General features: G+C 36.6%; 1 protein-coding gene across 2 annotated transcripts in view; it reads left to right on the forward strand.

The window, feature by feature from the left end:
• Positions 1–15,425, forward strand: part of LOC122073690 — a 41,153-nt gene extending 25,728 nt beyond the window's left edge. For both annotated transcript variants that reach the window (XM_042638316.1, XM_042638317.1), the window contains 16 exons: positions 1,014–1,084; positions 1,276–1,476; positions 1,592–1,630; positions 5,824–5,931; positions 7,853–7,942; positions 8,108–8,183; positions 9,007–9,103; positions 9,185–9,254; positions 9,347–9,523; positions 9,637–9,759; positions 11,872–11,955; positions 12,488–12,672; positions 13,727–13,865; positions 13,936–13,995; positions 14,090–14,161; positions 15,053–15,425. In XM_042638316.1, the coding sequence (XP_042494250.1) occupies positions 1,014–1,084; positions 1,276–1,476; positions 1,592–1,630; positions 5,824–5,931; positions 7,853–7,942; positions 8,108–8,183; positions 9,007–9,103; positions 9,185–9,254; positions 9,347–9,523; positions 9,637–9,759; positions 11,872–11,955; positions 12,488–12,672; positions 13,727–13,865; positions 13,936–13,995; positions 14,090–14,161; positions 15,053–15,166 (1,706 nt within the window). In that variant the 3' untranslated portion in view covers positions 15,167–15,425. The remainder of the gene's footprint in view (positions 1–1,013; positions 1,085–1,275; positions 1,477–1,591; positions 1,631–5,823; positions 5,932–7,852; positions 7,943–8,107; positions 8,184–9,006; positions 9,104–9,184; positions 9,255–9,346; positions 9,524–9,636; positions 9,760–11,871; positions 11,956–12,487; positions 12,673–13,726; positions 13,866–13,935; positions 13,996–14,089; positions 14,162–15,052) is intronic.
• The last annotated feature ends 424 nt before the right edge of the window (positions 15,426–15,849 follow it).

The following is a 15,849-nucleotide window of genomic DNA, read 5'->3' on the forward strand; positions in this document are numbered from 1 at the left end:
AGGAGGTGCGTTGATTTTTAAAATATCAGAATAATGTCACCAATAAGGACCACTGATTTGAGAATGAATAACTAATGCAAACTAGTTACCAGAGATTAATACCTGAACACAGATATGTTAATCGATGGAAAGAAGAACCAGTTCCTGGAGTGAACAAAACATAGTATAAAAGCAGAAATAGAAGAACTCAGGTTTCTCACCCAACGAGATCAAATTTCCTGTCTGAATACCCTCACGCCAAGCTGATTCCCTCAGTATTGCAGAGCAATAATCTTTCATTTAATCAAACAAATTGCCTATTTGAATGTGAGGTCTTGGCTCTTCAAGAGTTTAAATAGAAATAACAAACTTAGATTCCTATCCTGAATAGGAAACCAAATCCTAATCTAAATATACTTGTTGCTGAAATAGAACATAAATTAAAGTCCCCTAATTCAGCTAGGAAAATGAATAAACAAATAAGGTTTACTTAAAATAGGATTAAGCCCCAGATGGGCTGAACCATACCCACGATTGGGCTGGACAGAATGGTCCAGTTAGTCTAGTTGAGAGCTAGACTTGCTGGCCCTCTTTTCTTCTTGCAGACATAGGTCTTCAACACCTTCTCTGCATCACTTCTGTTATGTAACTACTGATTCAGTCTTCCAATACTGGATCTTTTTTCCTATTTCTGAGGTTTGATGTTTTTCATGATTTTTTGAGACTGAACGTGAGAGAGGGAGGGAGGGAGAGTTCTTATGAAGTCTTGACTATTGAATTTTTCAATAATTTTGCAAGGAAATTTCCTTATTGAATTCTAAGAGTTTTCTTTTTTTGGTAATACATTTATTGCATCGTTGTTCACATATTAAGAATGTTTTCCAATGTTCTATATTTCATGGTTTATAAATTTGAACCATGGAATATGATTAACCTGCTCATTTTTAAATTTATCATAATAAAATTCTTATTGCCATAACATAATATCTGTATATTAAGTTGCTAAAATCTGATCAAGTTTTATTTATTATCAGTTCAGGATATTGAGCATGATCTTGACATGCAGTCTGAAGATTGGTACATAGCAATGGAGGCACTTTGGGAGGTGAGATGCTCAACTGGGCCTACCAATAGGTGAAGTACAATTATCTAGTGTAAAGAATTTATGATGTTGTTATCTTCTTTTTAATTCAATGTCTGGGAGGTTAAACTTTCGTTCAGATCCTTCTTGTGATGTCCTTGTGCATTTTTATGGAAATCCCTTGAAACTTGAAGTCTAATTTCCTTTATGTGCAGGTTTTGCCTTCCTTGCAACCACTAATCATTTATTTCCCAGATTCTTACCAGTGGTTGTCAAGGGCTGTTCCCAAGTCAAAACGTAAGGACTTTGTTCGTAAGGTCGAGGAAATGTTTGACCAACTCTCTGGCCCCGTTGTTTTGATTTGTGGGCAGAACAAAGTTGAAACTGGAACGGGGTCTAAGGAGAAAGAAAAATTTGTGAGCTTCTAAGTTTTTCCATTGAGTAACTTCTATATGATAGGGTCTGGGTCTCACCATGCTATCCTATAGTCTTAAGATATCACTAATGCTTCTTTTTTATGTTGTCTTGCAGACTATGATACTGCCTAATTTTGGTCGCCTTGGAAAGCTGGTAAGCATTATTGTCATTAAATAACTTAAACTTTTCCTTCGATTTTTTATGTATTTTCCTTTTGATTTGTGATGTTAAACTGTAGTCCCTCTCAATGGTCTCTTTTGTCTTTATGGAGAGGGTTGCACGTTGTACCCATCACACTGGGTGAAATTGATTTTGAAGTCTTACACTTGTAATTGTTGTGTTTAAGCATGTGCATGTTAACTGACAGCGTTATCTGGGACTGAGCAGTATGAGGAAGTAGACTGTGATAAACTGAAAATAGTTGATTTAGAAGATTGATGCATGATAAGAAGTGAGAATAAGAACACACATGCAAAATTTTTGTCTGTAGGGAAAATTAGGAACTCTTATCTTCTGCTGTAATAAATCATTTAGCAGTGGAGAAGCTTTGGGTAGATATGGTCACGGACGGTGATTGCAAGGCTATCATTCTGTTAATAAGGGCTTCAAATATCCATTCCTGATCCAAAACCAGTACTGCAGCATTGAATGTGCAAAACCATTATAGTGGGAGGGTCTCTAGATGATGTGTCAGCATTTTTTTTAAGAAGTTATTCAACTAATGGATAAGATAGTATTCTGCCAAAATTGGTGATCTGAATAGGCAAAGTTGTAGACAGGTCATTTAGATTGATATATATATATATATATATATATATTGCCAAAATTGGTGATCTGAAATAGGCAAAGTTGTAGATAGGTCACTTAGATTGAGATATATATATATATATATATATTGTTGTTGGCATGTTTTGTCAATTGAGGATTCGTCCGAGGACCTCAATCCTATGATAGATGGGTGAGAAGAGTGCCACAACTAACTCTTACTGCAGGAGGAATTGTGTATCATCTGAAGGCTACTATTATGAATACTTGGGCTGCTTGTAATGTAGGAGCAATTCTTTGGACTGGACTGAACTCACTGAGTGCCCCGACCAAGCACTGGGTCCAATTAGATTTTTTGTCTAGTAGGATATTAAGGATTTAGTTTCTTTGGGAAAGATATGTAGTCATTTATTTTGGGTAGCAATAAGACATGTAGGGAAATTTCCAATTTGAGTTTTATTAGGTTTCTATTTTCATAGTCTAAGTTTTTGGAAGTTATTAAGAGTCTTTTGGGTTTTATAAATAGATGTGTAACTGTTTGGAATAGAAGATTGAAAGAGTAAGTTGAGTATTTTGGTTCGAGAGCCTGCGTGGCTGTTCGTGTTTGTGCGAGCTTCCCCCCCCCCCCCCTTCTTGTGCGATCTCTCCTCTCCCTCTTCTTCTTCATCTCTGTTTTCCTTTCATTATTACCCTGTTTTAGCGCACAGCAGCAACCCTTCGGTTGTGAGTTAATCTCCCTCACCCCTCCTTTTCCTCCCATCTTTTATGCGTAGGATCACCTGCCCTAGGCGACTTCAACCTCTGAATCTCACACCTGAAACCTTTCCCTGTGATGAAATGCCAAGAGAGTAATGCCTAAGAAAAGCTTGTGGCTATGTGGAAGAGAAGGTTGGGGCTGTGTGGAGTGGGTCCACACTTGGAAGCCCTTGATTTCAGGGGAGAGGATGGTTGTTGTCTCTAGAAAGGTAGTTGAAGGTGGTCAGGCCTTTTTCAGTAACAACCTAGGCCCCAAGGGATGAATGAATGTTGAAGTAGCATGGGCCTATAACTTATATTTGATGTTCTTTTTTAAATATTTTAGGGTTAGCGGGGTGGGATGAGTTGGTTGAAGGGCTCAGGACTGGGGAGTTCATGTTTGGAGGAAGGGGGTACAAATGCTTGTATCTGATATTCTCTCTCTCCTTTTGCATTTGTATTTGGGTCTTTCTACCTGGCCATGCATTGAGGGTTCTAGTGTTCTTGGTGGCTATGCCATATTCTTATTACTTTATATAATGTGGCGCACGAATTGAAAGGAAAGAAGGACAAAAACTACTTGAAAAATGTGATATTGAAAATCTTTGTTCTAGGACAAAAATGGAACATCGAATTGAGAACAGACAAAGATATGGAGAATTAAAATAAATAAAGCAGGAGAATACGAGGATGGACTGCATGTCAATTTGTCAGTTTGTGACTTTTATCACAGAGCTGCTTCTGATTCAACATATATGGCTGGCTAATAGAGGAATATTGGTGGCATCAATGAAAGCATGTGGCTGAAGATTAGGATTTGAGGTACACTAAAGGAAAATTAGAGCATTCCTGGAGTGAAATGGAGTTAAGAGTATCTTTTGTACTACCAACACCAACCTAGTGTTACGGAGCTCACTTATCAATTAGTTTTGCTTCGGTTTCTTATTTTTATTCTCTATTAGTAAATACTGGGTAGGTAACAAGGATAAGGTTCATCTCCATCTTAAATATGCAACGTGATGTTTGCTTCTTAATATTGTCCTGACATGTTTTGCTGCTTGTTTAGCAACTGGGGGTGCAATTTGGATTGGACTCAAGTCACTCGACCTTAACTGAACTAAATGCAATCTGAGTTTTGCCTTAGTTGGTCTGTTTGGTCGAGCTTGGCTGAACTTGGATTCAGAAAATTTTATTCTGCTCAACTTTTCATGAGAACATATATGTAGAGGCATATAGCATGTTATATAGAAAGCATTACCAAATATTAAGCCCTAGCCCTTCTATATCTTATATGAGTTCATATTTGTATCCATTTGTGTACAAAAATTTATGAGTTCCTATTTGTGCGTGCCTTTCCTTAAAATAATGAGTAAATGGCTTGATTTCAATTGTTATAAGTTATTAGTAGGCTTCCTTTAGGTATGATGTTACATAACCTGATCAATCCTAACCTGATGATCGCTTTTCAGAGCCAAACACTGCTCATGTTGGGCTTCATTTGTGTATTTTTGAACTTGAGGTGGGGTTTGGCTTGCGCTTCTGCATTGCTGACTCCTAGTCTGTGCAACCCAACCAAATTGTACCAAGATGGTTAGTGTTACCTAGGTAACAACTAGACTGTTAACTCAACTGGTCAGGAGACACAGGATTAGGTTCCGTCAGTTAATGTCTACTAGGAAGCCAGTATGATAACCAGTTGTCTTTTTATTGGGAAAAGTAAATTTAGAAATTAAATTATCTTTATGTTTACAGTTTTGACAAATTTGTAAATATTTGTGTTATCTAATTTCAAGCGATAGATCTCTACTCTGAGCAGAGTCTGCTCTGCACAAATATATCTTGCAATCTGGCAGGCCTAGTGCATCTGAATTTTGATGGACAGTTAGCCCACAATGTCCTCTGCTCACATGTCAAGTTCCAGCCCAGATGGAGTTGGCTGAGTGGCAAAAACAGAGCTTTGAAAAATCTAGGAAGTTGCATACAAGTACGTGGACGGCTAAAAAAAAATGCAAGAATGCATTAGATGGTGTATGATTGAATTTTATTCTGAAATTTGGTATGTGGCCAATCCATGATATTTCTTAGACATCTAACAGTTGCAATTGCCACATCACCCTTCCACGTGGCACAACTAGGGGTGCGGATTAGATGATTCTCTACTCTACTTAGAGTAGATAACCTTTTGCCTTTAGTCATTTATTTTATTTTGATAAGTTGTTTGTGTTACTTCATCGCTATCATTAACTTCAAATCTTAAATATGCTTAGCTTTATTACTGGCATTGACTTATAATGAATGCTATGCATAGAAGTATTAGTATTTACCATATACAAGTGGTGACATTTAGTAAATATTATTATGTCAGATTAGTATTTACCATGAATATGTAGTGACATTTCGTAGATATTATTTTAAGTTGGTCAGGTAGCGTAAGTGACAGCTTGCTTTAGGAGGCCAAGACTGTCCCCTATTTTGATTGTATATAATTGTATTGCTTCTCCTTAGAAAATGTATGTTTATGTTCTATGTTGGTTTGATACTTCAGCTCGATGCTGTACTGTGTTAGATACTTATTTTCAATGTAAATTGTGTCTTGCTAAAGGTTATGCTATGCCCTTGCTATATCTGGGAAACATAGTTTCTTATTTATCTTTAGGTACATATCATACTTCTGCATCATGTCATTATGAAGGAAATGATCTGCCAAATTGAATTTATTAGGCGTTAGTATTCTGTGTGTAGTTATTAATATTGCGTAGGTGCACCATGAACATCACGTGGAATTGTTATTTTTCACTTATTTTCTTTTTAGCTCTGAACATTATATCTTCATATTTGATTCGCAGCCTCTCTCCTTGAAACGACTTACAGAGGGATTAAAAGGAACAAAAAGATCACAGGAAAATGATTTATATAAGCTGTTCAATAATGTTATCTGTCTTCATCCTCCAAAGGTAAATGTGTAGTCTTCAAAAATTTATTGAGGAAACTCATTGGTAAATGTCATTGAAAAATTTCACATCTTGTTCTTGCTGCTCTTTTTTCATCGAACATTAAAATATGCGAATCTTCCAACTTTCTTAGATTGTAGGGTATGGGAGTGGTTCATTTGTTTTTTTGGGGTGTGATAACAAGTTCTATTGCCAGGAGAAAAATATAGTGCAGATCATAGTACAGAAGAACAATAAGAAAAGCCAAAGTCTGTAAGGACAAAACGAATAAGCCAGATAAACGTTTAGATACAGGGACTTCCCTGTTGATCCTTGCTCTCACCAAATCATCGTGATGCTGGCAGATAGACATAACTTGCTGGTAACAGGCCAAATGCATTGTAAAAAATTGAAAAAGAGCAAGAAAGAGATAAGGGACCCTAATTAAGCATTTCTAAACTTATTTGACTATTTGAGCATTTAGACTGTAAAAAGACGTACCCAAAAATGGTAGTTTGGCTTCAGATTCTAGAAGAATCTCTCAAAGTCCAAAACAGCAGCACTGTAGGTGGAAAACTTGAAATTTGAAAAAATTTGGCCAAATGATCTTCAAATCCACCCAAATATTGAAGGGGATGTTCCACAGTTGACCATTAAGTCTTGATTCAGTAGCAAAATGGACTTCACCAAAAAAAATTGAGGTTTTCTATGGTTCTAGAGTTTTCAGTTGAAAGGGGTTCAAAGTCTCGAAATTTTTGCCGAAATAATTTGGATTTTTTCCGAAGTGAGTCGAAATGTCACAGAAATGAATGACCGAAATTTTGGTTGAAATCTGGTATGCCTCAGTGTCGATCCCTGTTTTGTTTTGAGGCTTCTTAAAGCTTAAATATTCTAAAAGTCTCAAGTCATTTTGATCGAAATTTTGAACAATTGTGGCAACTCTGTTCTAGCTCAATTTACAGCTTGCTTTCTATCTCTATATCTTTCGATGGCATTCCAAATCTTGTGGAAAGACTAAGAGTTGGAGGTCCATCTACGGAGGTTGCGCGCCATCCAAATATGGTTAGTAGCAGCCCCAAAGGTGAGCATACTGGCAGTGTTGCAGATGGACTTCCCAGCGAAGGTCATGTCAATCCAAATCAATTCTCTTGAGAGGGGGATTTTTTTTTTTTTTTGGGGGGTGGGGGGTTTGGGTTTGGGGAACCTCCTGGTAGGCTAACAACTAGCAAGGACTCACTTCCAGATGGTGGAAGTGAAAGGACACCCAAAGAAGAGGTGGTTGATATCTTCGGAACTATCTCTCTTATTTCTACATAAGTGCCTAGTCTCATAAAAATTTGGCACTCCAGTTCCTGTTTAATTCTTTCTAGATTCTGGGTCCAATTACTGAATCTGTAGAGTCCAAGTTCTAGTTCTGTGCTTTGTTTTCATGGTAGAATTAGGATTGACTTACCCACACCTTTCCTGTTCTCAGATCACTCGATTCTGATCAGTCCTTTGCAAGATATAAATTTTTCTTGTATGCCTTAAAATTTGAACATGCTTAGTTATTTCTCTGTAGAGTTTATAAAGTAGATCACTCGATTCTGATCAGACGCTTTTGAAAGTGGATCCTTTGAAGCTTTTGATATGTGGATTTATAGACCACTTTCATGAGGGTCCGTTCATAAACATGAACTTATCAATGTATAAACTGATTTCTATCTCAAGTGTTGTGCTATTCCGTTCATAAACATGAACTTATCAATGTATAAACTGATTTCTATCTCAAGCTTTGTGCTATTTCTTTATGAATTTAGAGACTCTTTTGGAACTATACTCCTTTAAACATTTGGTGGCCTTCATCACCATCAATATCATTCTTCTGCCAAAGTGATTTGCTTAGGAGCAAGATATGCTTGTGAGTAATCTATGTATATAATATTTTGTTCCCTGCATTTTGCAGGAAGAGGAACTACTCAGAACATTCAATAAACAAATTGAAGAAGACAGGAGAATTATAATATCACGGAGTAATTTAATTGAATTGCACAAGGTAAGGAGAAATGCTCGATTTCATTTTTTTTGATTGATCAAGTAACTAATTGTTACTTGCAAGTAAATGATGCCAAGGCATGCTCTTTCTTGCGAGTTCAGTTATTTAAGGCACACTGAACCTCTGATATGTTGGATTTAATTCCTTACTAACTTTGAATCTCAGGTTCTAGAGGGGCATGAACTATCCTGCATGGAGCTTTTACATGTAAATATAGATGGTGTGATCCTAACAAAACAAAGTAAGAAAATCAATCATAAATTTACATGTTTTGGTTGGTTTGGAGTAGTTGGGATAAGGCTGAGTTGTTGTTGTTGGTTGGTTTGGAATCCTTCTCGTAAGATTATCCCTTATTTTTTTTTTTTTTTAAATTCAATTTGCTTATATCTATTCAAGTTGAAATCTTTAAGAATGAAAAAATGGCACATTGGTAGAGTCAATTTGGATAGAGCAGTACCCAGTTCTCCCCCCCTTCAAAAAAAATATATATATATGTATAAAATAATAATAAATAAATACCAAAAGAGAAGGGAAATTTCTTCTAAACGGCCAATCTTTTTTCAAGCTTTCTAAAGGTGCATCTGGAAATTCAATAAACTTAGGCTTGTTGAAGATCGAGTACTTCATTGTCTAAAACTTCCCATTACATCCCAAAATACTGGCAATGACCAATTCTTTTCATCTAGGCTATACCTGGCATGCTGCTCCTATTTCGTGTTACCACCTCAAAGCATTTCACAGAATATGTTGAGTTTAGTATCTCCTGCTGATTGATGATATCTATGCCACTCTATTCCGTCCTATTTCAATCTTGGGATAAAATAAAAAAATCTCTGTTCTTTCTAACATGAATTCTATGACCCAAAAAATTTTCTATTTTTGTAATTAATTGCGCATGTTTCAATTAGCTATTTATCCATTTCTTTCATGAAACTGATACTTGTTTCATAAAACTATAAATTCAAGTGCTCAGACGAATCACTTGATTGCCATACTGCACAACTGTTTTATTAACTGCACTATTTTTTTTTTTTGGGGGTGGCTGGGGGGGGGGTGTTGTGCAGAAGCTGAGAAAGTTGTTGGATGGGCTAGAAATCATTACCTGTCAACATGCCTTCTTCCTTCTATAAAGGGGGAAAAGTTAAATGTATCCCGTGAAAGGTAAGAACTCTGTACTACTATCCTGGTTGTCCCTTTTATCTGGTATGGTCTGGAAGTTGATCTCTGTTGTTTCATGTGAAGTCTTGAAACTGCAATTTTGAGAGTGAGGGAGCAGGAAATGATATCCACAAAATCCTCACAAAACTTGAAGGTAGCTGTTTCTATATGGTCCACTTTGCTAAAGCTGTGAGTAGGCTAATTTATCCTGGCTACGTCATCTGTAACATTCCTAATTTATGGCAGAACCTTGCTAAGGATGAGTATGAAACCAACTTCGTTTCAGCGGTGGTTCCTCCAGATGAAATTGGAGTCATGTTTGATGATATAGGTGCCCTCGAAGATGTCAAAAGGACATTAAATGAACTTGTCATTCTTCCAATGAAGAGACCAGAGCTTTTTTTGCACGGAAACCTATTACGGGTATATTTGTTTTATTTTCTTTAATGGGTGTAGTTTCCTGGTGGGTGGTTTGGTTTGTAATTCCTGGGTTACAGTTTTCCAGCTGAATCATAATTATATGTAACTGATGACAGCCTTGCAAAGGGATACTACTATTCGGTCCTCCAGGAACTGGGAAAACCCTTCTTGCGAAAGCACTAGCAACAGAGGCAGGAGCCAATTTTATTAGCATAACCGGTTCAACGCTTACATCAAAGGTACTCTGAAACTATTGCACCTCTGGTGATATCAGTTTTTGAGGGATGCCATTTGTTGCATGGTCTCCTGTAGATTTTAAAGCCCCTGTAAAATTTAAGAGATTTGCAGTTAATTCTGAAGGGAGTAGCCACTGTAGGTCTGTCTATAGCTATTAATATTGTTCCTTCTATATATTTTGTGACTTATTCATTTTCATTTTATTTCGTGGAGATTTCGGATTGAAACTCAAGAATGAAGCTGTAACAATTATGGTTTCAGTTCCCGAGTTACTGTCGTACTCCATTGTAATATCTGCATTGAAAGTTAATACATAGTAATACATGCAATTATGCAAACATTTACCAATTTTTTTTTTAAATTAGGTAAATATTGATTGCTTTCCCAAAAATCTTTGTGGTGGTAGTAATTCTTATGGCTACCTCTTTCCAAACAAAGTCTAGTGCTTGAAAAATTGAGCTGATTGCATTATTATTATTTTTTTTTTCTTGCACTTTTCTTGCTTTGTTCAGATTACAGTTGTAGTTTGGGTTCATTTAATCAAAGACAGTGCATATACATTGCTTAGGTTGTCATTTTTTTTTATTTAAACGAGTGGAATCTTATTGTGGTATTGAATTGGAATGACTGAACTGTGGGCTGGATGCACTGGGTCTTTGAACCTATTCATAAATTATGAATTTGGACGACTCACAAATCAACTGTCGTGTATCCCACGAGCACCCTCCCCCCCCCCCCCCCCCCACAAAAAAAAATAAAAATGGTAGTTCTCATACCCTACTTTCCAGTGAGTTTGCACAATGCAGGAAACCATGGGGAAGCCCTAATTGTTGGAAGATTTTTTTTTTTTTTGGGGGGGTGTGGGATCGGGGGAATAGAGTAAATTCAAAAAAATTGGAAGTTTGGCTTTGGACCTAGGCGAGTATTGTGTGTTGTATCATGTATGTTTCAGTATCCTTTCTCTTGTATATCCTATTCTACGCTAGAAAACACAGCATTCAATAAAAGTAATTGAATTATGTATTTAGAATGAAGAAAAACTATTTAAATAGTACACCAATGCCAAAAAGTATCATCATAGAAAATTAATAGGGATTGCCTATTTAATCATGTTACATCTGTCTAAAGCATTAGATTAGGAAAAAACAACACACAAAGTGGTAGTATGGTTGTGGATCCTATGACACATGGCTCATCCTTTACCTGAAGAATCTCTCAAACAACAAGCCTATTGGTGGAAAATTTTTAAAAGTTGAGGAAATTTGGGCAATGATGCTTTCAGATCCGCCTAAATGTTGAGGTGGATGCTCCACAAATGACCACCAAGTTTTTCATTAGTAGCAAAATGAAGGACTGCGCTAAAAATTAAGGTTTTCCAGTCTCAGAGTTCTCAGGCGACGGGTGAAATATTGAAATTTTACCAAAATGAGTCGAAATTTCATCGAAATCATTCTATAATGAATTGAAATTTTGGTGAAATGACCGAAATTTTGGTGAAAATATGATATGCCTATAGAGGCAACCCCTGTTTTCAAGGATTCTTGAAACTGAAGTTTTTGCAAAATTTCGGTCGTGTTTTAAGTTTATTTTGGAGATAAGTAGCAACCTATACCAACTCAAAATAACATTGAGGTTGACTATACTCAAATATTACCCTAAATGGGATTATAAAGCCTACGATATCGAAAGTATCCTCACTATCCTAAAATAGATGAAATTATAATGGACAAAACAAAAAACCAGAAATCCAATGTAACATGGCCTCCCTCCATACCTTTTGTAGCATTGGAAAGCTCTACAAAATATTTTCTATAGTATATGAGCTTCCCTCCATACCTTTTGACATGCCTAAATGTTCTAAAGCGGATAATTCATTTTACTAAATCTGTATCCTTCTAATAACTTGTCAGTACTATTATCTACCTAAGGTATATTTCAAGTCTTCAGCTTATTATGAAGAAATTTTAGGAACTTGCATATTAGTTAATGTGGTTGGCAAGTTTTAATTTTGCAGGAATTTGAGGTGCACATGTAGAATTAGAGGAACAGTATTTGTCATCAATATTGTTTATAGCTGGTAAATTAACTGTTTTCATGCTTTTGTTCTGAATCAGTGGTTTGGGGATGCTGAAAAGCTCACGAAGGCCCTTTTCTCCTTTGCCAGCAGGCTGGCCCCTGTTATCGTATTTGTTGATGAGGTGAGAATACCTTGACACAGTTGAATACAATGACTAGCCACATGCATGTACAGTTTTAAAATTTTCATTTTTTTCAAACCGTCAAGGAAATATCTGACATCTGAACCACTGTTGCCTCTTTACCCTTGTCATATTTTTAAGAAAGCTGGATAAGCACAAAAACTTGGTCAAAAGTGGTCCAATGTATGAAGTTACAAAATTGCCACAAAGGTTTGGGGAATGTAGTGGCATTTTTGTAGTTTTATTTTGCAATTTTTGTATAAGCATTCAGCATTCTAATCCATAATCTGACCCATGTGATGGGTGGGGTCCTTTATCATGCATACTCATCCATGTCACGCCACAGCAGTGGTGAACATCAATGAGTTCACCAGTTCTGGCGAAAGTTATCAAGCTCATTTCTTAAATATAGCAAGCTTGGTGATGTCATGTCTTCCCACCCGCTCTGGCAGTTTGCTCAAAGCCTGTAGTATGATCTCTCACTTGTTAAGTTCATGTCTGAAACTAAAACTCTACCTCTGGATCCTTTTAGATTGACAGTTTGCTTGGTGCCCGTGGTGGTGCTTTTGAACATGAGGCAACTAGACGAATGCGAAATGAATTTATGGCAGCTTGGGATGGGCTAAGGTCAAAAGAGCGCCAAAGAATTCTCATCCTTGGTGCCACAAATCGGCCATTTGATCTAGATGATGCAGTCATCCGTCGCTTGCCAAGGAGGTAATATGCTTCAAGTAGTTGCCCTCCTTTCTCAATTCAATTATTTTTAAATTACAGCTTTGTTACTATCTGTAAAACAGAATGTTCCAAGGACCTAGTATGCATTTGGGAGCCGCTGCTTTTTGATGTTTTGCTTGGGTCATCTCCCTTCTTGTTTCAACCATCTAAGTTTTCACCTAGTAGGCGTCACTGAGAATAGCACCACTTGATCAGATTTGAATAAAGTTCAAGTGCTTTGCACATGGCTGTTTCATTAATGTATTGGAGAAAGTAGTTGCTCTCATGGAGCTATAGGTACTGTGCTGGGTCATAGAATGGTTCTCCTTTTTCCTTCTTTTTTTTTTTGGGGGGGGGTTGGGGGGATAAGTACTGTTTCTTGCAAGATTGAATTGCATTATGTACCTAATAGGAAGGGCATAAGAATATTTTTATTACGAATCAGATCTGCTGCCTCTAGAATCCAGTATAGTTTGAAATCGATGCAAAAGAGGAACTGCAGCTATTACCAAAACCATACAAAGTACCAAAATTCTGAGCACTCTCTCAATAATTAGATCCCTGCCTCAGTCTGCATAACATTGAGCAAGAAGCAGCACTTGCAAGAGGGTTATTGCTATACATTACCATTTAAGATGGTTCAGAAAGAAAATGAGTATATCTCTAATGGTTGAAGGATTATTAGGGTTTAATTGTTTTATCATTATCTTTTTTGTTGTAGTTATTTTTCTATTAGATCTGTCCTGTATGATTTGTGTATACAATCTTTCACACAACCCGAGTGTTAAGCACATCATAGTCTATCTCTTGATTGATATATCATTATTGTGGTTCAATTTTGGGGTTGTGATAAACATTACATGGGAGGATGGAACTTTAATCCTAGCTTGGCCCACAGTCAGCATATTGAAGGCAAGAAATGCAATCTGTGCAACTGTCAGACAATATAAAATTTGTCCTGAGCCCGTTTTAATGGAACTAATATAGTAGGTTTTATGTTTCCACTAAAAAAACTATATGAATGTAGCTTACGAAAGCATGTTGGCTCTGATTATAGGATATATGTGGACCTACCAGATGCTGATAACCGGATGAAAATTCTAAAAATAGTTCTTTCCAAAGAAAACCTTGAACCTGACTTCAGATTTGATGAGCTTGCCAATGCAACAGAAGGGTATTCCGGGAGCGATTTGAAGGTAATATGCTAATATTGGTGCCTTTTGGTGAACTTTATGCTTTGGTTCTCATCACCTTCTTTTTGTGCAGAACCTTTGTATTGCTGCAGCCTACAGGCCTGTCCAAGAATTTCTGGAAGAAGATAAAAAGGTTTGAAGTTTTGGACTTGTTACTTAGATACTGGATCCCTTACTTCCAAAATCAAACTTATGTCATTGACGTTTGATTTTTTTTTTGACCTTAGGGAGGTGTGACCAATGCAGTTCCAGTTCTAAGGATGCTTAATTTGGATGATTTCATTCAAGCAAAATCTAAGGTACAGAAAATTTCTTCTCTTTAAGTACACTCGGGGTTATATAATGCATCTTGTGAAATGTATGTGAGTCTTACCGAAAAGGGAAAAAAATGTATGTTGGAATGTATTTTATTTCGGACTAGTTCTCCGTGGTATGTTCCCTCTGTGGTCATACCCAAATCTAACCCAACCGTTTGCCTCTGTGGGAGGATGAAATTTTAATCTTATATTTAATATTTAATATTTAAAAATGACTGCAGAAACTGGATGACCTGTTTTACTGGTTTGGTTGAAAATAGGTCCATGAAAAAATTGAACACATATTTCTGGTTTTTTTTCTCCATGAATTGTTTTAGATCCTCAAATGATGAAAAATAGACCCTCCAGTGGTTTGTGATATCACAGCACTTTTGGAAATAATATTTTCTATGGCAAAGTATCCCTGCTACTCATCCAAACCATAGAGTGATTGGGTACTTTATTAAATTTCATTCAAATAAGTATTTCTTTCGTTTCCATTTCCTCCCTTGTCAGATCTTCAAAACCGTCTCTTTGATTCTTTCTCTTGTATGGCCATTCATTCTCATCTTGGAACCTTGCTTCCTATATGCTTCTACTATCTCCGTGTTCTTTCCGACAACCAGTTTTTGTTGGTTTCACTTTAAGTAAGATTTTGGAATTGTACACAATTGCTAAGGAGTGCATTGGATCTCTGTAACTGTGTAATTGAGAGGACATTCTCCCAATAATTTGGGACGATATTCCTTGTGTTAAGCTTTCTTGCCTTGGATTTTTCATTGGTTAATTCTGAACCATGTGGCACAAGGTGACCATTGGAGCAAGTGTGCCTCGCAGACCTTACATTGTGGTGGAATTCCCTAATGACATTGATGCCTTGACTGTTTTTATTAGGTAGGAGCATCGGTTGCTTATGATGCTACAAGCATGAATGAGCTTAGGAAATGGAATGAGCAGTATGGAGAAGGTGGTAGCAGGAGAAAATCTCCATTCGGCTTTGGCAACTAACATGATGGTTTGTTCCTTTTCTTACCTTTATTATTTTTTTTCTTAAATTTATTCTTGAAGAAGCCCCATGTGACAGGATGGCAAAATTCCCTGTTGCTCCTGTTTTGTAAGAGAGGAGGCTCCTGTAACATAATTTTGCCGAGTATAAGGCCTTTTCATCTCCTAATTTTAGGCCACTAAAACATGTATATTAAGGTAATTATGCTTAATCCAGCATTCCTTTTTATAATAAGAGTGCTTGGTTTATATTTGATTTAAATCAACATCCTGTAGCTTTGTTCTTGGGCCGTTTACCTCCGGCAACGTCGGAAAAGTCAGACTTGGAGCTCATAAAGTACTTAAGTTTGAAACGATTCTTCATTGGCTATGTGTTTAAATATTTGAAGATGGATGGCTGAAAATATTAGGGAAAGTTGTCAATAGAAGGGGTTTGCAACTGATTTAGAGTTGAAACTTGTTTTGTTGCCATCCAAATTGTGTTCTTTGTATTCATTAGTTGGATTTCTATGTCACCTTTACATGTGGCATATTTGGCAATCCATCCATAAGGGCTTGCATAGATGGACTGACCTCAAGAACTTTTTGGTAAAAGGGAAGTTGATGGGTGGCAATTACCAAAAGTTCGATTTTCATATTTTTTTATAGAAAAAGAAAAAAAAAAAACATTCAAGTAAAAGAAGGGA

This window comes from Macadamia integrifolia, chromosome 3 (assembly GCF_013358625.1).
Source record: "Macadamia integrifolia cultivar HAES 741 chromosome 3, SCU_Mint_v3, whole genome shotgun sequence".
NCBI classification, from domain to species: domain Eukaryota; kingdom Viridiplantae; phylum Streptophyta; class Magnoliopsida; order Proteales; family Proteaceae; genus Macadamia; species Macadamia integrifolia.